This window comes from Macaca mulatta, chromosome 12, assembly GCF_049350105.2.
Source record: "Macaca mulatta isolate MMU2019108-1 chromosome 12, T2T-MMU8v2.0, whole genome shotgun sequence".
NCBI classification, from domain to species: Eukaryota; Metazoa; Chordata; class Mammalia; order Primates; family Cercopithecidae; genus Macaca; species Macaca mulatta.
The window spans coordinates 18,560,518-18,584,216 of NC_133417.1; the positions used below are offsets into that span (position 1 = coordinate 18,560,518).

Here is a 23,699-nt window from a genome sequence, read left to right on the forward strand (position 1 = left end):
GTTTAGGAGTATGAACTTTCCTCTTAGCAACACCTTAGCTGTATCCCAGAGGTTTTGATAGGTTGTGTCATTATTGTCATTCAGTTCAAAGAATTTTTTAATTTCCATCTTGATTTCGTTTTTGACCCAATCCTCATTCAGCAGTAGGTTATTTAATTCCCATGTATTTGCATGGTTTTGAGGGTTCCTTTTCGAGTTGATTTCCAGTTTTATTACACTGTAGTCTGAGAGAATGCTTGATATAATTTCAATTTTCTTAAATTTATTGAGGCTCATTTTATAGCCTATCATATGATCTGTCTTGGAGAAATTTCCATGCACTGTTGAATAGAATGTGTATTCTTTGGTTGTTGGATGAATTGTTCTGTATATATCTGCTAAGTCCATTTGTTCCAAGGTATAGTTCAAATCCATCTTTTCTTTGTTGACTTTCTGTCTTGATGACTTCTCTTGTGCTGTCAGTAGAGTATTGAAGTACCTCACTAACTATTATTGTGTTGCTGTCTATCTCGTTTCTTAGGTCTATTAGTAATTGTTTTATAAATTTGGGAGCTCCAGTATTAAGTGCATAAATGTTTGGGATTGTGATATCTTCCTGTTGGACGAGGATTTTTACCATTATGTATGTCCCTTTTTGTCTCTTTTAACCTCTATTGCTTTAAATATTATTTTGTCTAATATAAGAATAACTACCCCTTGCTCACTTTTGGTGCCCATTTGCATGAAATGCCTTTTTACACCCCTCTATTTTAAGTTTATGTGAGTCCTTATGTGTTAGGTGAGTCTCCTGAAGGCAGCAGATAGTTGATTAGTAAGTTCCTATCCATTCTGCAGTTCTGTATCTTTTAAGTAGAGCACTTAGGCCATTTATATTTAATGTTAGTATTGAAATGTGAGGTACCCTTGCATTCATCATGCTCTTTGTTGCCTGTACTTTGTTTTGTTTTTTGTTTTTGCTTTTTAACTTATATTTTTGTATTATAGGTCCTGTGTGATTTATGCTTTAAAGAAGTTCTGTTTTGATGTGTTTCTGGGATTTGTTTCATTTAGGGCTCCTTTTAGCAGTTCTTGTAGTGGTGGCTTGGCAATGGCGAACTGTCTTGGCGTTTGCTTGCCGGAAAACAATGGTGTCTTTCCTTCATACAGGGATGCTTAGTTTTGCTGGATACAAAATTCTTGGCTGATAATTGTTTTGTTTGAGAAGGCAGAAGATAGGGCCCCAATCCTTTCTAGCTTGTAGGGTTTCTGCTGAGAAATCTGCTGTTAATCTGATAGGTTTTCCTTTATAGGTTAACTGGTGCTTCTGTCTCACAACTCTTAAGACTCTTTCCTTCATCTTCACTTTAGATAACCTGATGACAATGTGTCTAGAGGAAGATCTTTTTGCAACGAATTTCCCAGGTGTTCTTTGTGCTTCTTGTATTTCCATGTCTAAGTCTCTAGCAAGGCCAGGAAGTGTTCCTTGATTACTCCCCCAAGTATGTTTTCAAGCTTTTAGAATTGTCTTTTTCCTCAGGAACATCGATTATTCTTAGGTTTGGTTGTCTACCATAATCCCGGACTTCTTGGAGGCTTTGTTCATATTTTCTTATTCTTTTTTCTTTATCTTTGTTGGACTGGGTTAATTCAAAGACCTTGTCTTTGAACTCTGAATTTCTTTCTTCTACTTGTTCAATTCTATTGCTGAGACTTTCCAGAGCATTTCACATTTCTAAAAGTGTGTCCAAAGTTTCCTGAATTTTTAACTGTTTTTTTTCTTTAAGCTATCTATTTTCTTGAATATTTCTCCCTTTGCTTCTCATATAATTTTTTGGATTTCCTTGCATTGGGCTTCATCTTTCTCTGGTCCCTCCCTGATTAGCTTAATAACTAACCTCCAGAATTTTTTTTTTTTTCAGGTAAATCAGGGATTTCTTCTTGGCTTGGATCCATTGCTGGTGAACTAGTGTGATTTTTTTTTTCTGGCAGTGGATTCGGGGGTTTGGATGAGCCTTGTTTTGTCATATTACCAGGGTTGGTTTTCTGGTTCCTTTTCATTTGGGTAGGTTCTGTCAGAGGGAAGCCTAGGTCTGAAGATTGCTGTTCAGATTTTTTTGTTCCACAGGGTGTTCCCTTGATGTAGAACTCTCCCCATTTTCCTGTGGATGTAGCTTCCTGTGAGTCAAACTGCGGTGATTTTTGTCTCTCTTCTAGGTTTAGCCACCCAGTGACTCTACTCAACTCCAGACTGGTACTGGTGGTTGTCTTCACAAAGTCCTCTGATGTGAACTGCCCAAGGGTCTCTTAGCTGTGGATACCAGCGCCTGTTCCAGTGGAGGCAGCAGAGGGTGCAGTGGACTCTGTGAAGGTCCTTAGCTCTGGTGGTTTAATACTCTATTTTTGTGCTGGTTGGCCTCCTGCCAGGAGGTGGCAATTTCCAGAAAGCATCAGCTGTAGTAGTGTGGAAGGGGACTGGTGGTGGGTGCGGCCCTAGAGCTCCCAGTATCACATGTCCTTTGTCTTCTGCTTCCAGGGCAGGTAGGGAAAGATCATCAGGTCCAGGGGTGGGGCTAGGTGTATATGATCTCAGAGTCTCCTTCGGCAGGTCTTGCTGCAGCTGCTGTGGGGTATAAGGGTGAGATTCCCAGGTCACTGGAGTTGTGTCCTAGAAGGATTATGGCTGCCTCTACTGAGTCATGCAGGTTGTCAGGGAAGTGGGGGAAAGCTGGCAGTTACAGGTCTCACCCAGCTGCCACACAAATCAAAGGGCCAGTCTCACTCCCACTGTGCCCCCAGCAACAACCCCAAGTGTGTTTCCAGGGGGAGGGTGAGACAGCCTTGAAAACTTGCCCGAAGCTTTGTCTGCCTCCCAGCTGCCAAAGAAAAGGACTTTAATTCTTCCCCTGCCTGTGAAGTCTGCAAGCTGGATTTGTGCCCTCCCCTGAGTTCTGGTCAGGAGGCTTCTCACCCCGTTCAAATTGTTACAAAGTTCAGCTAGAGAATCCCTTCTCCCTGTGGAGTTTTATTCCCTGCTCCTCTGGCCACCTTCCTGATGGATCCCTGTGGTGCCAGCCAGGAATGGGCTGCTTGGGGACCCAGCAAGCTCCCAGGGCCTTTCTGCTGCTTCCCCCACCCCTATATTTCACTTGGCGCAGCTCTTTAACTTGATCAGCTCCAGGTAAAGTTGGAAAGTTCTCCTGCAAACAGATCTTCAGCTTCTCCAGTGGGGATGTGTGTTCAGGAGACGAGGGTCTCCCTTTCCCACTTACATGGCTGGGGCACTCACAGTATTTGGAGTGTCTACTGGATCCTCCAGGAGCAGGCCACTTCCTTCAGAGCGTCTGTGGGTCCTCTCAGGATTGCTGGTTTGTTCTTGCAGTTGATATGGAGCTAAAGTTCACAAAGCAAGCCTCTGCATGCTGCTCTGTCTGGAGCAGAAATCTAGTCCCACCTCTCATCTACCATGATCCCCCCACCTCCAGAAAACTTTTAGAATGAATAAATAAATTCACAAAGTTGGAAGATACAAGATCAACACATAAAAATCAACCACATTTCTGTATACTAACAATAAGTGGAAACCAAATTAAAAGCATAATAGAATTGACAATCACACCAAATGGAGAAAGTAAAAAGTTTCCTCTTCAAAGTTTTCCTTCTTGTTGAAGAATAAATTGTGAGTGTTGGAAATGATGGTTTCTTTTGAGAACTAAGTTTCTTCAAGCCTCCTTGCTTTGTGTTTAATAACTTTTTGTTAAGCCCTAGCCTATGTAACTGCTGATTACACAGGCCCATTCCAGCTCACAGCCTATGCCCCTTCCTTATTTGGGAATGTTACTGCTTCCTTAAACCTTTTGTTACCAACTTCTTTGTTCTTCTCTGTACTTACCTATTTAGGAAAGTTTTAGGCTATTAGCAAATCGGGTATCAGTTTAAGATTGTGAGGTCCTGCTCCAGCCAATGGATGCAGGACACACAGTAAGGACGACCCAAATGCGTAAAGGATAAATATGTCTGCTTTTCCTTTGTTCAAGTGTGCTCCTGCCATTGTTCCATCTGCAATTAAGCACCATTTCTGCAGAAAGTAAAGATGGCCTTGCTGAGAGATCTTTTGTCTCTGTGTTGACTTTCCTTTGTGGCACCAATTATCTATTTCTAACAATTTGGTATTTCTAACAATTTTTGTGGCAATTGTATGGGGATACATTCTCCTTCAGGGGCGTCTCTAGTCCTCTTTCATGAGGAGGCACCACACCACCTCTTGCCGTGGCCTCAGACGTAAGGTACCAAGACCTACCTGGTGCGAGGAATAACCTGAGCTCTCAGCAATGCAGAAAGAAACTGGCCAGCAACCTAGCTTAAAGGATCCTCACATACTGTGGCGACGACTTTGTGCACAGACAAAGGAAGGAAATCCACAGGAGCTGGTAGAGTACTTCCTTGGTGATGAAATTCTGGAGGGCTAAATGTGCATGTGCGTGAATGATCACAGACAACCCTGCTTGCGGTGTTGTTTGTGTGGATGGTGACAAGTCCTACTGCTGGATGGAGGGAGTGTGTCCTCTCTGCGGTTCCGTAGCTACCTCATATGGCTTAGGGCGGATCCTGCCATGGGATTTATACTGGCATGCCAACACTAAGAGGCGCCTAATTCTCCCTTGGGGGAGCAGCCAGAGAGGACAGCACAAGTGGGAAGTCTGCAAGGGACCTTCAGAGGGGTGAAAGGGAGAAACCAGGTCAACCTCCCAAGGCAGGCAAGGCAAGACATCCCCTGGTTTGAGGGGTTGAGCCTTCCAGGACAGGCAAGGCAAGACATCCCTGGTTTGAGGGGTTGAACCTTCCTCAAATTTCAGGTGGTTGAACCTCAAACAAACTTCTGGTAGTAAGAAAAATATTCAGAACTCCCCTTTCCCTTCTTCTCGGGGGTAAGAAAGAGACTAAGCTCCACTCCTGCTGGTTGCTTCCCAGGGGAAGGGGAAGGAGAAGGGAGAACAGCAGCATAAGCGGCTGGCAGGGGCAGGGAAAGACCAGCAGAGAGGAAAGAGAAATTGGGAGAGGAAGTAAGGGAGAGAAAGAGAGAGAGATAGAGATACAAAGAAGGAGTCAAAGAGAGAGAGAGAAAGAGAGAGAGAATCAGAGAGAGCGAGAAAGAGAGAAAGAGACAGAGATAAAGAGGGAGTAAAAGAGAGGAAGAGAGAGAGTCAAAGAGAGAGAGAGAAAGAGAGATAGAAGCAGTAAAGAGAAAACAGTATACCCTATTCATTTAAAAGCCAGGGTAAATTTAAAACCTATAATTGATAATTGAAGGTCTTCTCCATGACCCTATAACACTCCAATATCACCTTGTTGTCAGTGGGAACAAGGGCGTAGCCCGAAAGCACTGAGGCCACTGACAACCCGTAGCTTTTCTAATAAAAAATCCTTAACCCAGTAACCCACAGATGGCCCAAATGCATTCAATCTGTAGCAGCAACTGCTTTGCTACCGGAACAAAGTAGAAAAATAACTTTCAGAGGAAACTTCATTGTGAGCACACGTCATCACGTCAGAACTATCCTAGGTCAAAACAAACAAACAAAAAAACAAAAAACCCCAAAAGCTAAAAGGTAGCTCACTGACTCAAGAACCTTAAGGTATGAGGCTATTCTGTTAGAAAAAAATGATTTGACATTAGCCACTGAAAATTCCCTTGACCCAGTAGGTTTCCTAACAAGGGATCTAAATCTTAATTACCAAGCAAAGGTGCCACCAGACCTAGGAGGAACTCCCTTCAGGACAGGATGACTGATGGTTCCTCCTGGGTGACAGGAAGATAGATGGTTCCTCCTGGGTGACTGAGGGAAAAGGACACAATGGGTATTCAGTAAGTGATAAGGAAACTCTTGTAGAAGCAGAGTTAGGAAAATTGCCGAATAATTGGTCTGCTCAAAAATGCGAGCTGTTTGCACTCAGCCAAGCCTTAAAATACTTACAGATTCAGGAAGGAGTCATCTATACCAATTCTCAGTTAAATTTGGACTAAATTAGGTTTTATTAATAGCAAAGGATAATTGAAACCCAAAACCTACAAGGTTTTCAACAAAGTAAAGTTTGCTAAATGTTAACAGTGTAACGCGTATTATCCTAACTTCTAATCTTGTGGTCTTAAACAGTCTGGTCCACAGACATGAAGTAATTTCACTTTGGAAAAGAATGGTTATCACCTTTGAGGAAAAAAAAAGGGAGGGGGGAAAAATTTATGTAAAAAGGAATGTTATATGGTTAATTCTTGTCCTAAAATAAATTAACTGGTTGTTTAAAGAAAGGGATGTTTGCAACAATTCAGAAAGTTAAAGTATATCGAAGAATTTTCTGTGAAAGTCGCGAAAAAATAAGTTGTAAAAGGGAATTTATGCAAGAAATGTTGTATAATTTAAAAGTGATTAGGCCTCCTGAATGTAAAACTATTGAAGAAACAGTTTATATGCAAGGTGTGTAAGGAAAGTAAAATATACTTTTGGTAAAAGGATTATAAAGAGGCATAAGAATGTGGATTTTCACCTACATTAAAAGGTTTAAAAAATTTTGTTTTGAAGGTTTAAGCAAGTTTTGAAACTTAAATTGTAAAGGAAATTCTGTGTGTAAACATATTGGCTAAAGTTAAAGGGGTGTCATCCAGTTTTTCTGTGAACTGGACATTAAAATAAAAGCACAACAGGTTTTCCTTAAAGCACTAACCTGCTCTTTAACAAAAAATTATAAAAGGTTAAAAACAGTCTATAAAAATCTTACCTTATGGTCAGACATTAAAATTAGATAAATATGTCTACAAAGTTTTATTAAAATTAAGTTTAACATTAATAACACTAATATAAAGGTAAAATTTAGCTTATGTGGTATAAAATCATACAGGAAGCATTGTCAAATATAAAATGATGTTTGGCTTTCTTTGGTCTAAAAACTAATAAAAATAGGTGCTAAAGAAAATTTCTCAGCAAGAAGGCACCAAGGACTATAAAGTCCACTGTTGATGTCCCCACATTTTAAACAAAAGATCAGTTTCTTAGAAATTATATACTTGGTTTATCCTCCACCTTCTCTTCCCTTAAAACAAAAGGTCTTTTAGCACAGGTGCCACCCTTGGAGTTTCCAGTACACCAGCACCAGCCTGGGGATCACATTCTCCTCAAAGCGTGGAAAGAAGGGAAACTCAGGCCAGTGTGGGAAGGACCGTACCTTGTGCTACTAACCACCGAGACTGCTGTTCATATAGCAGAAAGGGATGGACACATCACACCTGAGTCAAGCGAGCACCATTATCCTCAGAATCATAGGCCATTGTTCCTGGATCAAACCCTACCAAGTTAAAGCTAAGGAAAGCTTAGTCTATCTATCTTTTCCTTTCGTTTCCTTACCCAGTGCTTATATCCATTACTATTCCTACCACCAGCAACTCTAACCCCACTGTAGGGCGCTTCTGTGGTTTAGGAACAGAGGTCACTGGAAAGGATCCAATAGGCACCTCCTACAGCTGCCCCTTTTCCAAACCTACAAAATCAAACTATGACTCGCCTCATGTCAAATGACAAAAGCAACTTCTCAGTAGTATAAATGAGAAACCTACGGCAAACCATAGCCATTGAAACAGGATATAAAGATGTAAATGCCTGGTTAAAATAGATTAAATATTCTGTTCACACTTTAAATAAAAGTGACTGTTACGCTTGTGTGCATGGTAGGCCAGAGGCCTATGTTGTTGCCTTTCCACTAGTATGGTCCTCAAATCAAGCGGACATGGAGTACATGGCAGCTCTTTTTCAAGATTCCACCTCCTGGAATAAAGAATAGTGCCAAGCTCTTTTTCTGCTATTTCCTGAAGTTCAACACCCTGGGGGTCAGCCCTTGAGGGTCATCCAGCCTCCAACTTCCAAAACCAATTTTACCTCATGTCTCCAATGACAAGGGGGAAAATCTGGCATTCCTTGGAGACATAACAGGGTGCAATGAAGTCAGGCACTTCCAAGAGCTGCCCCATCAGTCTGCCCTTATTCATACATCTGCCCTGAGTGGATGCATGGTGGGATTGTGGAGGACCATTACTGGACACTCTGCCAAATAATTGGAGCAACACTTATGCTCTAGTTCAATTGCCTATCCCTTTTATTCTGGTATTTTGTTGACCAGAAAAGGAAAACAACAACAACAACAAAGTAGCTTCAATTCTTACCTCTTTAACAACTATAGTAAGTATACTCTTTCTTCTTAGGTATTATGTTGTACCATATATCCAGGAGTTAATCAAAACAATTAAGCCAAGACATGTTAAGCAAGTTTGAAGAGGAAAAGTAAAAAGTAAAAGAGGAGGGATTATAGAAAGTAAAAATTTCCTCTTCAAAGTTTTCCTTCTTGTTGAAGAATAAATTGTAAGTGTTGGAAATGATGGTTTCTTTTGAGGACTAACTTTCTTCAAGCCTCCTTGCTTTGTGTTAATAACTCTTTGTGAAGCCCTATCCTTTGTAACTGTTGAACATGCTCACAGGCATGTTCCAGCTCACAGCCTATGCCCCTTCCTTATTTGGAAATGTTATTGCTTCCTTAAACCTTTTGTTACTAACTTCTTTGTTCTTCCCTGTACTTACCTATTTAGGAAAGTTTTAGGCTATTAGCAAATCGGGTATCAGTTTAAGATTGTGAGGTCCTGCTCCAGCCAATGGATGCAGGACACACAGTAAGGACGTACCAAATGCCTAAGGGATAAATATGTCTGCTTTTCTTTTGTTCAAGTGTGCTCCCGCCATTGTTCCATCTGTGATTGTGCACCCTTTCTGCAGAAAGTAAAGATGGCCTTGCTGAGAGATCTTTTGTCTCTGTGCTGATTTTTCTTCGTGGCACCAATTATCTATTTCCAACAACTTTGGTATTTCTAAGAAATGAAATATTTAGATATAAATCTAACAAAACATGTACAGGATCTGTATGCTGAAAATTTTTTTAAATTTAATTAAAAGAACCAAAGACCTAAGTAAATGGAGAGACGTACATGAATTGGAAGTCTGCATATAATAAAGATATCAGTTCTCTCTACATTTGTCTATAGATGTAACACAATGCCTATCAAAATTTCAGCAAGATCATTTTGTAACCATAGACAAGCTGATACTTAAATTTATATGGAAAGGCAAAAACCCTAGAATAGCTAAAGCAGTTTTGAAAAGAAGACTAAAATTTGAGGAATAACTCTGCCTGATATTAAGGCTTATAATATAACTATAGTAATCAAAGCACTGTGGTATTGGCAGAGGGACAGTCACATAGACCACTGGAACAGAATAAAGAATGCAGAATGAGATGCACACAAATTTACCCAAGTTGTTTTTGACAAAGGTGTAAAAGCAATTCAACAGGGAAAGGATAGCCTTTCAATAAATGGTGCACGGAATGATGATATATCCATGGTCAACAAAATGAAACAAATGAAAACCTTGGCCTAAACCTTATACGTTATACAAAAATCAATTCAAAATGGATCATAAGCATGATCTGGGCATGGTAGTATGAGCCTGTAGTCCCAGCTACTTGGGAGGCTGAAGTGGGAAGATCACATGAGCTCATGAGTTTGAGGCTGCAATGCACTGTGACCACACCTGTGAATAGCCACTGCACACTCCAACCTGGGCAACACAGTGAGAGCCTGTCTCTAACATATAAAAATAAAAATAAAATAGAGCATGAACTTAACTGTAAAACATAAAACTAAAAAAATTTTACGATAAGATAGAGAAGAAAATCTTCAGCAACAAGGGCTAAAGAGCTCTTAGACTTGACACTGAAAGCACAACACATAGATGGAAAAATTGTTAGGTTGGACCTTATCAAAATTAAAAACTTTTGCTCTGTGAAAGATGCTGATATGAACATAGCAATACAAGTTACAGACTGGGAGAAAATATTTGCAAACTGCATATCTAGCGAAGGACTTCTATATAGAATATATAAAGAATTCTTAAAACCAAACAGTAAAAAACAAAAGATCCAATTAAAACATAGGCAAAAGACACAAAGAGTCATTTCACTGAAGAGGTTATACACATGGAAATTAAGCACATGAGAAGATAATCAACATTACTAGCCATTAGGAAAATGTAAATTAAGTCTACAATGAAATATCACTATACACCTATGAGAATGGTTACATTTAAAAATAGTGATAATGTCAAAGGTTGGCAAGGTTGCAGAAAACAGGATCAGTTGTACATTGCTGCTGGAATGTAAAATGGTATAGTCGCTTTGGAAAATATATTGACTGCTTCTTGTAAAACCGAACATACACTTAGAATCCTGCAATTACACTTTTGAACATTTACGTTGGAGAAATGAGAACTTAAAGTCACACAAAAGCATTTACAGAAATGGTCATGGCAACTTTATTTGTAATAGCCCCCAAACCGAAAACAACCCAAATGTCCTTCAGTGGGTGAATGTTAAACAGTCTCTGATACATTCATATCAACGAATGCTACTCAATAAGAAGAGCCAACTACGGATGGATACAACTTGGATGGGTTTCACTATATGAAAAAAATCAATCTTAAAGAAAGTCACATACTGTGTAACTTCTTTATGTAACATTCCCAAAATGGCAAAATTATAGAGATGGGAAGCTGATTAGTGGTTGCCAAGGGTTGATGATTGCTGATGGGGGAGTGAGGGGTATGTGGGGTTATTTAGCATAGAATTGGTAGAACTATATACATACCCACGGATGAGTGCATGTAAAATTAATGAATAAGCTCTATGGATTGCACCAATATCAATTTCCGGGTTGTAATTTTGTATTAATGCAATGTAAGATGTTACCACTGGGACAGAATGAGTCAAGTGTCAGAAAAGCTTCTTTGTGCATTTTTTTGCAACTTTCCCTGAATCTATACCTATTTCACAATAGAAAGTAAAGACAGAACTCTACATTAAAGCCAGATTTTAAAAGATGTTGAGAAATATTGGTATGATAAAGAGCAAAGTCAGAACTACGACCTGAAATAATAGCAGTCGTGTCAGCAAGACTGAGCCTGAATGTACTTGAGGGTTTGGGTTTGTTAAAGGTCGCTCTAGAGTATCTTAAGGGTGGGAAGAAAGGATGGTTAGGCTCACTACTGAGAGACAATGGTTAGTGTTAATTAAAACAACAATAAAAACCTTAACTTTTCTTCTTGTATTTTGTTTCAATCTTCTCTCTCAGGAAGAATGTTCTTCAGACTGAAGTTGGTGGGAAGCCTGAAGTAGTTGAGAAGCTGGGGTAAGAGGTCCCAACAGGGCCAGGTGTGTGGCTCATGCCTGTAATTCCAGCACTTTGGGAGGCCGAGGGGGGCAGATCACTTGAGGTCAGGAGTTGGACAGCAGCTTGGCCAACATGGTGAAACCCCATCTCTACTAAAAATATAAAAGGTAGCCGGGCATGGTGGCGGGCACCTGTAATCCCAGCTGCTAGGGAGACTGAGGCATGAGAATCACTTGAACCCCGGAGATGGAGGTTGCAGTGAGCCGAGATTGCTCCACTGCACTCCAGCCTGGGTGACAGAGGAGACTCCATCTCAAAAAAGAAAAAAAAAAAAAAAAAAAAAAGAGGTCTCGACAGATCACATTGCACAGCCTAACAAGTGCTTGTTGGTGTGGTAACAGTAGTCTTCCTTGAGAAACCAGATGTACCAGAAGTGTGACAGGAAGCCTAAAGCGAGACACAGGTTGCTAATTTTCAAAAAGGTAGAAAGAGACACATCTCAGAAAGATATTGTCAATAGGTAAATCCTCTCTTTCAAGCCCAAATGTTCCATTGTTGAGGTGGATGATGGGGCTAAAGAGCAGTTTCTATGGCTCTGAGGAAAGACCTGGGATTGTGTGGGACCCTGAGGGCCACAGAAGCCCACCCTATGTCAAGTCCCTTCAGGAAACTAAAGTAGTCTTTCTGGTGGTCATTTGTCAGTGGATACGTATATCAAATCATCATGTGTACATCATAAATATATACAGTTTGTATTGTTAATCACAATTCTAAAAAGCTAGAATGAAAAAGAAAGAAAAGAAAGAGTACCTTAATTCTAGTGCAGATAATGGAATGAAGGAGGCTTGTTCTAATGAGGGAGGCTGGAGGTGATGTCAGGAAAGAGGGAGGCAAGGTGCACTGTGCTTCTAGAGGGTATACTGTGAAATTTACACTCGTCATCATTTTTTTAGATTAATTTTAGAAAAAATGAAAGTTATATTCCAAAAGTTTCCCAAACTCACTTCTAAAATTTTCTTCAGCATGTGGTTAAAACTTTCCTAGTCCGGTATCCTTGGATAATAATAATAAACTAGTTTAATACTTTGTCATCAGGGAAAAGCAGCATTTTGTATTTCAATACAAACAATAGAGAAAAATAAATGGGGAAAAGGACCTGAGAAATGTTTTTCAGTGCTGTTTTTCATGAACCATACAAGGGAAGTTTAAGACAGTGTATTTTCAGAAGAAAATAAAACTATATATGGCCTAAATAAATAAATCTTCAGCAAACAAAAAATAAATAAGGTGCATAGAGCCGGCCCTGAGGGGTCACTGTGTTACAGAGCCTCACAGTGATTACCTGCATAATGGCACTCTTCTAGGAAGTTTCACATGTTCCACAGTCTTTGTATTAGAAGGCAGGATGTTGTGAATGCATTTAAGAAAATGTTTCATCCAAATTGGAGTAGTTTTAGTGTTTTGGTAAGACACTTTTAAACTTTTTATTTATTTATTGGTGGAGATAGGGTCTTGCTATGTTGCCCAGGCTGGTCTGAAATTTCCGGGCTCAAGGAATCCTCCTGCACTAGTTTGGTTACATTTTTAGTTGGTGACACACACAACCCAGGTCAGAAATCTGGGGTTCACCCTTAACTCTTGCGTCTTCCTCCCCAGCCCTGTCCTGCCGTTGTAGTCCAATTGATCTGATTTCCAGGGTTTCTCCAGAGCATTCCTCTCTTTTCCTGCCTTCCATCCACTGCCCCTCATCACCTCTTGCTGCCAAGTTCCTCTCTGTCCTCAGCTTCTCTCCAGTCATTCCCATGTAGGACAAAGAGCAACCTCACATACACATTGGTGTCTTTCAGCCCCACATCGCCCCCTTCCCGCTTCCCCACTGACTTCAAGATGAAGTCAATGTTTTTGGTTCCCGCCTCAGTCCCCACTGGTCTTTCCCTCCCAATTATGGCCAAACAGTATGGATTTATTTATATTTCTCCAAATATTTCTTGTGAATACAATACAAACATGTGGCGCCCACCCCTGCCCCAGGCACTCACTTCTTTCTCTAACGGACCCCCTTTATCCTTTAAACTTTGGAAGAGGTGTCAGCTCTGCCCTCCAGGGTCCTACACTCGGTTAGATCCATCCATCATGTCCTGTGGAAGTCTCAGTCACAACATGGAAATTGTCAGTTCAGGGGCAGCTCACCCTGTCCCCTGTCCCCTCCTGCCAGAAGCCAGAGGCCAGAGGCTATGTTTATTCAAGCCTGTTTCCTTGGCACTGAGCACAGTGCCTTGCTGGAAATAGGTGCTGAGTATGCTTGAACATCTTCAGTCTCTTCAACAGTCAGTATCCAGAATGTTACATTCTGAGAAGTTCTAAATAGCCAATGATTATTATAGTCACTAGCACTCATGCCTTTCTCTGTTATTACACTGTAAATTCCTAGAGGCATAGCCCCAGACGCTTCATCTTTGTACCCATAAAAATTGCAGGCAGGAACCTGGACAGACAGGTGTGGGATGAGAAGGATACTTTGGCCAGGAGACAGACAGAGCCACCAATTTTCCTGCATAGACATCTTCCAGCAAAGCCTGGGAGTGGAAATGACTGATCAACTTGGAAGATGATCCCAAGAGAATGTTCTAGAACTAGGAAATCAGAGATCATGTGTGGAATGCAAGCCCACCCATGACTTCAAATGCTACAAATTCTGGAAGATTTTAAAAATGCATCACCTGTTGAACACTGAATGAGAAAATAAACACGACAGAGTTGACTGAATATTACAGACCTGAGTTTAACCTAAGACAAACTAATTATGAAACTATGAACATATTTCAGTCAACATGAAATACCGAATGTTTCCTGACCAGCATATCAGTTATAACAGAAATCCCCTTAAACAATTTTAAAGAAGCTGTGTTTTGAAAACTGTCATGCTTGACTTCAGTTTTGTGGTCCCCTTTCAGTGCCCCTGTTTTGCGTTTTCATTGTATCACCCAACCTGTGTGTCAGAATAAGACAGTCATAATAAAAGGGGACATTTAATAAGTATTGGCATTTTTTTCAAGGGAAAATATTTAAATATGATTAAAACAATAGTGAAGCTAAGAAAAACCTGACTATATGCTAAAGATACAGCATCTATTATTAGCATTCCAGAAATTCCAAATTGAAGCACTCCCGACACATATTAGTGATGGTTACGTGCAAAATGCAGCAATAGGCCAAACCCAGACTTTCTATTGACTTGTCTATTTTCGTATCTCGCTAGCAGAAAGACTACATTTCTGATCAATTCCATTATTGAGGAATAGTACTTTACCACTGATTTCGAAAGGCTCCATTGCAATTTGATGAAAAACTGCTTGTTGGGTCTCACTCAAGAGCTCGTCCTCCTTGAGAATTTTCTTATTTCTCATTGCCAAGCTTTATAGATGGCCAAAGTCCTGGAACCAGCAGAAATGCTCCCCTCAAGAGGAACCACTCGGAGAAAGATCCTTCCCATCGAACCACTACAGCTGGTTGTAAACCTCGCAGCACTTCCCTTTGGCTCTGATTTCGGAATTTGCAGAATGTTTCCTGACATGATCAGGATTGGACATTTCTCAAACACGGGGTATTCACATGTGGATCTCCTACACAGTGCTGCTGCTTGTTAAGGGGGATGGAGGAGGCTTTGGGGCACAAGTTACGGGCCTCTGAAAGCACCCCCTCGCTCCCAGGTCCCTGAGACCCAAAAGCTGCATGCCCCCAGAGAGAGCCAACCAAGCCCTGCCATGGGCCCAGACTCAGCTCACTGTCCCAGGACCTCTCCAGCCCACAGTGAAATCTCCCTTCTCTGACCTGCCTCAACCTTTAGAGTTCATCCTTGCTGCTCAAAGTGTGGTCCATGGACCAGCAGTATCAGGATCACCTGAGAACTTGTTAGAAATGCAAGTTCGCTTGTTCTAACAATGAGTCTCTGGTCCCACCCCATCAGATCAAATCCAAACCTACAGTTTAACTAGATCCCCAGGTGATTTACATACACATTACCGTTTGAGAAGCACTGCTCTGAACCACATATTTTAGCACTTAGTATTTCTTCTTGGAGTTTTCCCATGTTCTCTGTGTGTGTGTGTACACATGTGTGCACATGTGTACATGTATTACAGGTGTCCTTGTCCAGGCCCCAGTGAGATCTGGACTCCTTAAGGAAAGTAACCTCTTCCCTCTCTCCCTCCTGGCAGGCATCTCTACCAGGGATGCCGTATAGCATGGTGGTTAAGACACAGACACTATGAGCTAGAAAGCCTGGCTTCAAATTCCACCTCTTCCACATAGGAGCTGTCTGGCAGTGAGCAAGTCACTTGAGCTTTGAGCATCTCACCATTCTGTTTGTGAAAGTAAGGAAGATATGAATTTTGTGAGCCTTAAATGAATTAAATCATGTCAGGTGGCTAGGATGGAAGTATTAGGTAATAAACACTACGGTCATGTTGTTATTATTATCACTGGAGACATTGTGAGCCTGCTGGGTGCCAAGGAGATGAAGAAATGGCCTTTTTTTTCATTAAAGATATTCACAGTCTAGCACGCAAGATGGATGCCGCTACAACCAGATTCCACAAAGCTGCTGAGAAGTGCGGCAAAGGTTGATGTCCCTGAGAAGACAGAAGTGCCTGGAGGCAGGGGAGACAGGGCAGAAATATGACAAAAAGCTTTATCATCTGAATCAAGGGATGCCAGAGCTGGGCTTAAAGGGATAATGGGGGATTGATCCAGATCAAGATGAGGAAAAGGCCCTCCAGGGAGGAAGGAGGGAAGGCACAGCCTCTCAGAGGTGGGACGGCCCAGAACAGGGGAGCCACAGACTTTTGGCCTATTTGAAATGTAAGAGGTGAGGAAGACGGGTGGCAGGAGGTGAAGCTGAGCCAGGCTAAGTCACTTTCTTTGGCCTGTGGTATGTCAGAAAGTGAAAAGGGATGAAACTCAGGAAAGTGAGTTCCTAGCAGTGCCCTGAAAAGCAGAGGTCCCCCGTGGCGCCCACAATTTCAACATTCAGGAAGTCACTGGTTCCGCCAGAGGACAAGCAGCAGAAGCCAGGACAGAAAAATTTAAAGAGGAGAATTGGAAATGAGGAAGTGATGGCTCCAGCCAGAGTCTGAGGGGTAGATAGGACCAGATAACAGGGGATTTGCTCATTGGAGGGCAATCCCCCAGGCAAAGGAACCTGCTCACTTAGCCTGGCAGAGCTCCCTGCTCTGCCTCTGCCTCCGCCTAGTCAGCTTAGCTTTGATTCTCGTGAGTGTGGGGAGGGGACTTATTAGAAAATGTCATGGGCTAATTATTGAGGATCCCTGTTCTTAGAGGAAGCACTTAGTGGATGTCAAGTGTAGTCACTTCACCTCTGGCTATGGGGCCAGAGAGACTTGGGTCCCAAACTCAACTCTTTCATTGACTTGCTGTGTGACCTTCAATGACTTACTTCTCTGAACTTCCACACAGAGTAATGGCTTGTACAAGCATTAATTCTTATCCGAGATTTACTGTTATGCCAGACACTGTGCTAGACAAATTTACATACATTGCTCAACACTCATAACTTGCAACTTGCCTCAAATTGTATGGTTATAAAGAGCTACACCAGAATTTGAATCCAGACTCTCTGCCTCAGACTATAGACAGATTTAATTCTGGTTTAATCCAGGGGCTCCAATCCAGAGGTTTGCAGCAGAGGAACTTTTTGATAACACACATGCCAGTTTCCCATCGCAAGTCTGAGGCTCTGGTTTTAATAAAAATTTCAGAAGGAGCTCTAATGTGCACCAGGCTTAGGACTATCGAGCAGTATAATTGAGGCACTCATGTGCAGTGTGGCCTCCTGACTCCATCCTAGGAGGATCCATTAGGTTGAATGATATGAAATGACTGATATCATCCGTTTTTCATATGTAATAAATGGATACGTTATATGATTCAAGCTAATCCATTCACCTTGCAGGGCCTGAGACTCAGGGATTAGGACGAAGCAAGTAATTCACTATCCTTGAGTACAAAAGATTCAATAATCAATACAAATAATATTTTAGTGCAATATATTTAAAAAATCAAAGTTAATGCAAAAATTCTGTGATGAACAAAATATCAACATCTTAAAGAAAGACAGAATCCCACTTTGCACGTACAATGACTCTCCTCATTTGCTTACCGTAGTCCTGGCCCTCTCATTAGCTCTGTGTTTCAGCATCCCCATTACAAAATGGGATACCCAGAGTTGCCCTGTTTGCCCATGGAGTGGATGTGTGGATCAAATAAAATAATAAATGAGCAAGTACATGTAAACAAAAGGGCTATATATATAGAATAGCATTTTATATCAAGAGAGTATGTCATACAAAACTGCATTGTCAATGAATCCCTTACAAATCCTTTAAATCTTCTATAAATAGAAATATGGTACAGTCTCTTCTGAAGTCTTACTCAGACACTTTTATCTCCAGGAACACAGATCCAGCTGTTTCTTCCCAGGTGAAGTGGCATTTGGAGACCAAGTTGTCCAATAAATGCAGGGTCTAGTTTTATTTGTCTAACGGCATGCATATAATTGGACTGGAGTATTTAAATGAGCGTTTGGAGAGGGCTCAATGCCCAGTGTAGTTACATCAAGTTCTGATATTCTCTGAAGTGATGGTCAAGTGGCTCCCAATGCTTAATCACACAGGAGTGGTGGGGCTGCAGTCCCAGGCAAGTGTGGCCACTCTTGATGGTCTCCATGGAGCCTGATTTCCTATCAGCTAGTGGGTTCCAAATTAGTTCAGTCAGTGAGCTGCCTGGCAGATCATCAAGGAGAATCCTTGAGCAACCCAATTCCAGCTTAAAACTGGGGCAACCAAGTTAACGCATGATATAAAAATTACCGGCGCAAACCCATGTATCCGAAACGAACCAACCAATTCACAGCAGACAGGCGAACCGAGCCTTGGGGACCACTCTGGAGTCCCTTCCACGCATCTGCTCAGTCATCTGCCTATGTCCACCAGCAGAAGGGATGGAGAGCCTGGACTGAAGGGAATGTATAAGAGAGAAACATTTTTAAAAGTTTTATCTATTGACTTCATTTTTCCTGCCGGTTGTGAGTGCCCAGGCTTACCTAAGCTCCTGGTACTTAATGAAGCTCAAGAAGTGTTAATCATTTAAAAATTAGAGAAAATCAACAACACAAATGACCATCAACAGGCAAATGAATTGTGTCCTATCTATGCAATGGAATACTAGTCTGCAGTAAAATGAAATACGCCATGTGAATGAGTCTCAGAACCCATTATGCTGAGCAAAAGAAGTTAGACTTCAAACAGGACATACGGTATGATCTCATTTATACAGGCTTCTAGAACAAGCAAAACTCATTCAAAGTGTCAGCAAACGGAACCATTGGGTCCTGGGGTGGGAGTAAGGGGGACTCTACCACAGTGGAGCACAAAGGAAACTTCTAGGGAGAGGAAAGTGTTCTGTATCTTGTTTGGGGTGTTAGTTACAAAAGTCACTAAACTTTACACTTGAAGTGTGTGCATTTTATGGTATGTAAATCATGCTTCAATAAAGTTAATTAAAACAGAAGTTAAAGGACAAAAAAGAATCATTGTTGTTGGACCTTGGCCCAACTCACAGAGGTTTGTCTTTTGAGAGTCATTGGAATGAGAGGGTGACAGTGCCAGCCTCCCAGTGACAGGTGTGAACTGGCCACCCACACCCTCTCTTGCCTGACGAGGATCCTTAACACTCGCTGGTGTGGTAGGTCAGTTCTCCCTGACAATCACACAGACAGGCAGGCATGACAGTCACACAGACAGGCCTGCGTAGCACCCGAGTTACACAGACAAATTTCCACAGAGCTGCCTTAACATTGAGCAAATAGTTAAACCTAGGGAAATCAGTGCCCAGACATCAAAGCTAAAAATGAAACATGGTCAGTAGGAGCATTGCATGGGCTTCTTCCTAACCTAAAGCAATCCAAAATAATAGAGACAGTCTTACATTCCTAGTGCCAGCACCCGTCTCGGGTCGATGAAATTTGAGACCACTCAAGGTAACCGAGGCAGCTGTTTGAATAGAGTCATTGGAGAGCCTAAGGCAGCTCTCTGGACCAAGCGGTAAAGGAGATAACATAGAAATAATCACTTGGGTACCATAGTAGACAGGGCTTGAAAGCAATAGGGACCTTTTCATTGGACTTAGCAAGCATTTTTTGCCTCTGACCTTCTAGCTGAAACAAAATTAGTTACCAATAGACTTAAGTGAACGCTATACTGCATGTAGGTACATAACCCCAACCTATATAAGCACTAAGAAAATAGCAATACTTTGGGTTGGTACGATGGAATTATCTCTGTCCTTCTCCCTGTATCCAGCTACAGCAATAAATTCCCTTCTTTCCTAGTTTGTTTGCTTCTCATTATTGGGCCTTGAGAAAATGCAGCCAGACCCGGCTTGGTTCCGGGAACACTGGGATTGCAGAATTCGGACTGCAAACTCCGCTGTGAGAACATAGGAAAGAAAAGAGAAGCAAACTGGTCTCTTATGAGACTCTTCCACTGACTCAGCACTCCCAATTCTGGGACCATAAAGGGCAGAGGCTGGGAAATCTGCAGCCTTCCTGGTCTGATTTCAGGAACACAAGTTCTCCTGACCCCAGGCACCATGCCCTGCCTTCCTGACACCTGCAATGTTTTCATAGGGGACCAAACCTTATATTCCCTCAATTAGAAATGAGATGTAAACATACATCCCCTCTAGGAGAGGAAACAGAGACATACACCGAAGTGTAAATGAGCAATATTATTCTTTTTCAGAGCAGGTTTGGAGGATTGAAGAGATGGGAGCACAAGAGAGAGTGGGAGCGCCCAGGCCCTAGAAGCTCTGCACAAGAGAGTGCTATAAATGCATGGAAAGAAAAGCAAGAGCCACGAATAAAAACTTTACAGGTTTCACAGTTCTACCAAGGGTCACCTGTGCTAATTTGCATTGACCTGAAACCATTTTGCCTGACCAATCCTGGATTGAGAGCATATGGATGGAATAGAGAAGCCAGGAATTCAATTAGAGCTGCTGGGGAGGTGGTAGTCATTCCTCACTCATTCATTCATTCAACAGATTTATAATGAGTGCCTACTACGTTCCAAGCTCTGTGCTAGTAGGAAAAGAAAACAGAACCTTACCCTTTCCAATGAGCTTGCTATTCACCCTCCCTTAGTCATGTACTCGTGGGGTTGTGCCCTATCTTGTCATTTTTAGCAACTGTAACTCCTTCCTAATTGTTCATTTATTCCTCTTTCTGGCCATGCCTCCTATCTTTCCAGCTCATTTCCTTAGCACTAACTCCAACAATCTTTTGACTCTAGGACCTCTTATCTATTATTCTGCTACTCTGCCACTGCCCATCATCTACTTTATGTCCTCTCTTCCCTACGTAATCAGCTTAAATTTATGGCTACTCACCCCCTGGCACACATCCTTAACTCCTTTATCCCTTTTTTGCTTCATTGTCCTCACTTGACTAAACCCACAACCCTGGTTAGATCCAACTCTCAGTGCAGCTGAATGTAACTGGAGAGAACGATGTGGCCCTGTTGATGATCTTACTTTAATTTTGTGACGTGAACTGCAAATAAACCTTAATCCTATCTGGGAATAGTATAATAGTCTTTATTCAACTCACTCTCCCAAATAAATCTTTCATACCTGTCTTCTCTTTAATCTTGTCTTCGCTCTTACCTTACTTTCACTGAGGAAATCCAAACAACCAGAAAGAACATTCTCTGCACCTCCACCATCACCAGTATCTATGCTAAGGCTTCTGCCTGCCTCTCTTTGATGCAGATGAACTTTTTAAGTTTCTATCAAGAGCCAGTACTTCAACCTGTGCATTAATTCCATCCCCTCTCACCTACTCATGGGCATTTTCTCAGTAGCAATTCTTCCTTCAATCTCCTCTACAACATTGATTCTACAGTCTCTACTGAAGTTATTTCCAACTGCTGAACACACATACCATTTCTCATATTCTAAAACACCTACTCTTGACACGCTGTCCTACAACTTACTACCTAATTTCTTGCTCTCTATTCAAGTAAATTTTCTCAAAAGAATTGTCTATACCCACTATCTTCAATTTCTCTCCTCCCATGCTCTTTTAGAGCAACTCCAGTGGAGTTTTCATTTCCATCACTCAACCAAACCACTCATGTTAATATCACCAGTGAACTCTGCATGGTGACATCCTATGGTCAAATTCAAGTTTTCATTTTATTTGTCAGAAGCATTTCTTAGGGTTGCTCACTCTCTCCTCCATGAAATAATCTCTACATTTTCCTTTAAGACATAAAAGTTTCTTGGCTGGCCATGTCTCAGGCCTGTAATGCCAGCACTTTGGGAGGCCAAGGCAGGCGGATCACCTGAGGTTGGGAGTTCGAGACCAGCCTGACCAACATGGAGAAACCCTGTCTTCACTAAAAATACAAAATTAGCCGGACGTGGTGATGCATGCCTGTAATCCCAGCTACTCAGGAGGCTGAGTCAGGAGACTCACTTGACCCACAGAGGCAGAGGTTGCAGTGAGCCAAGATCACGCCATTGCACTGCAGCCGGGGCGACAAGAGCAAAACTCCGTCTCAAAAAAAAAAGAAAGAAAAGACATAACAGTTTCTTGATAGTCTTCCTATCTTACTGGTTACTCTTAGTTCACTCTGCTCATCCCTTCTCTTTTCCTCACCTCTTAATGTTGCAGTGCCCCAGGGTTCTAGCCTTTGTCATCTTTTCCATTCTTACATACTTTCTTGGTGATGTTACCTAGTCTCATGGTTTTAAATTCCATGATTTTCAAATTTCTACTTCTGGTAATCTCAGAAGGAGAAAAGAGAGGAAAGGGCAGAAATAATGGAATTTTTCTGCCCTAATGGAGACTTTCATCAAAGTCTCCAAATGTGATGAAAGACATGAATTTAGAAATTCAAGAAGCTTGATAAACAAAGAAGTGGGGTAGACTCAAAGAGACCCACAGTGATGCACATTATAATCAGAAGACAAAGAGAGAATCTTAAAAGCAGCAAGAGAGAAGTGACTAATTACATAGAAGGGCTCTCAATGAGATTTCAGCAAGCCAGGCACGGTGGTGTGCACCTATAGTCCCAGCTATTCAGGAGGCTGAAGCAGAAAAACGACTTGAGCCCAGGGGGTTCGAGTACAACCTAGGCAACATAACAAAACCCATCTCTAAAAAAAAATTTCAGCTGATTTCTCATCAGAAATCTAGAAGGCCAGAAGTCAGTGGTTTGATATATTCAAAGTGCTTAAAGAAAAAAAAAAAAAACCTATCAACTGAGAATTCAATATTCAGCAAAACTATTCTTAAAAATAAGAGTGAAATTACAATATTCTCAGATAAACAAAAGCTGAGTTTATTACCACTAGACCTTCCCTGCAAGAAATCCTTAAGGGAGTCCCTTCAGGGTGAAATGAAAGAAAATTAGACAGTAACTGGAAGCCACATGAAGAAATAAGGATCTCCAGTAATGGTAAATACAGAGGCTATTATAAAAGTTAGTATTATTGTAATTTTGGTTCATAACTACATTTTTAATTTTCTCTGTGATTCAAAGACAAATGTGTAAAAATGAATTATTAATATACATTATTGGGGACACAATTTGTAAAGACTTAATCTGTGACACTAATAACAGAAAGAGAAGACTGGGCACTATGAAAGCAAAGTTTTTATGTTACTGAACTTAAATTGGTAAAAATTCAAATTAGACTGTTACAGCTTTCGTGTATTCAATGTAATCCCTGAAGTGAGAACAAAGAAAATATCTATTGAATTAACACAATAGAAAATATCAGTTAAATTCATTAAAAAGAAAATGTATTTTAAAGTAAAAATAGACTTTTAACCCAAAAAGGTTATAAGGGGCAGACAGCATTGTATATTAATAAGAGGTTCAATACAGCAAGAAGATATAACAATTATACAGATTTACAGACTGCTATGGTTTGAATGTGTCCCTTCCAAAGAAAATGACAAGGGAATCATATTCATTAGGGTTCTCCAGAGAGGCATAACCAACAGGAGATATAGATGAGAGAAGATTTTTAGGGGAATTGGCTCATACAATTATGGAGGCTGAGGAAGTCCCATACGCTCCCTTGATATTCCAGAGAGTGGCCCAGTCCAAGCCTGAAAGCTTCAGAACCAGGAAAGCTGATGATATAACTCTCGGTCTTAGGGCAAAGCCCTGAGAACTCAAAGGGCTGCTGGTGTAAGTCCTGGGGTCCTAAGGCAAGAAAGCCTGGAGTTCTGATATCCAGAGGCAGGAAAAGAGGAGCATTATAGCCAGAAGACAGAGAGCTAGAATGCTCCCTTCTTCTGCCTTTTTGTTTCATCTGGGCCCCGAGCCATTTGAATGGTGCCTGCCCACATTGGGGAGGATCTTTTTCACTC

At 41.3% G+C, this 23,699-nt stretch overlaps 1 protein-coding gene across 1 annotated transcript in view; it reads right to left on the minus strand.

Moving 5' to 3' along the window:
* The window catches only part of MARCO (macrophage receptor with collagenous structure), a 59,477-nt gene extending 44,684 nt beyond the window's left edge, over positions 1 to 14,793 (minus strand). Inside the window, exon 1 of the mRNA XM_015109934.3 lies at positions 14,547 to 14,793. Coding sequence (XP_014965420.3) covers positions 14,547 to 14,643 — 97 coding nt within the window. The 5' untranslated portion in view covers positions 14,644 to 14,793. The remainder of the gene's footprint in view (positions 1 to 14,546) is intronic.
* Between the last annotated feature and the right edge of the window lie 8,906 nt (positions 14,794 to 23,699).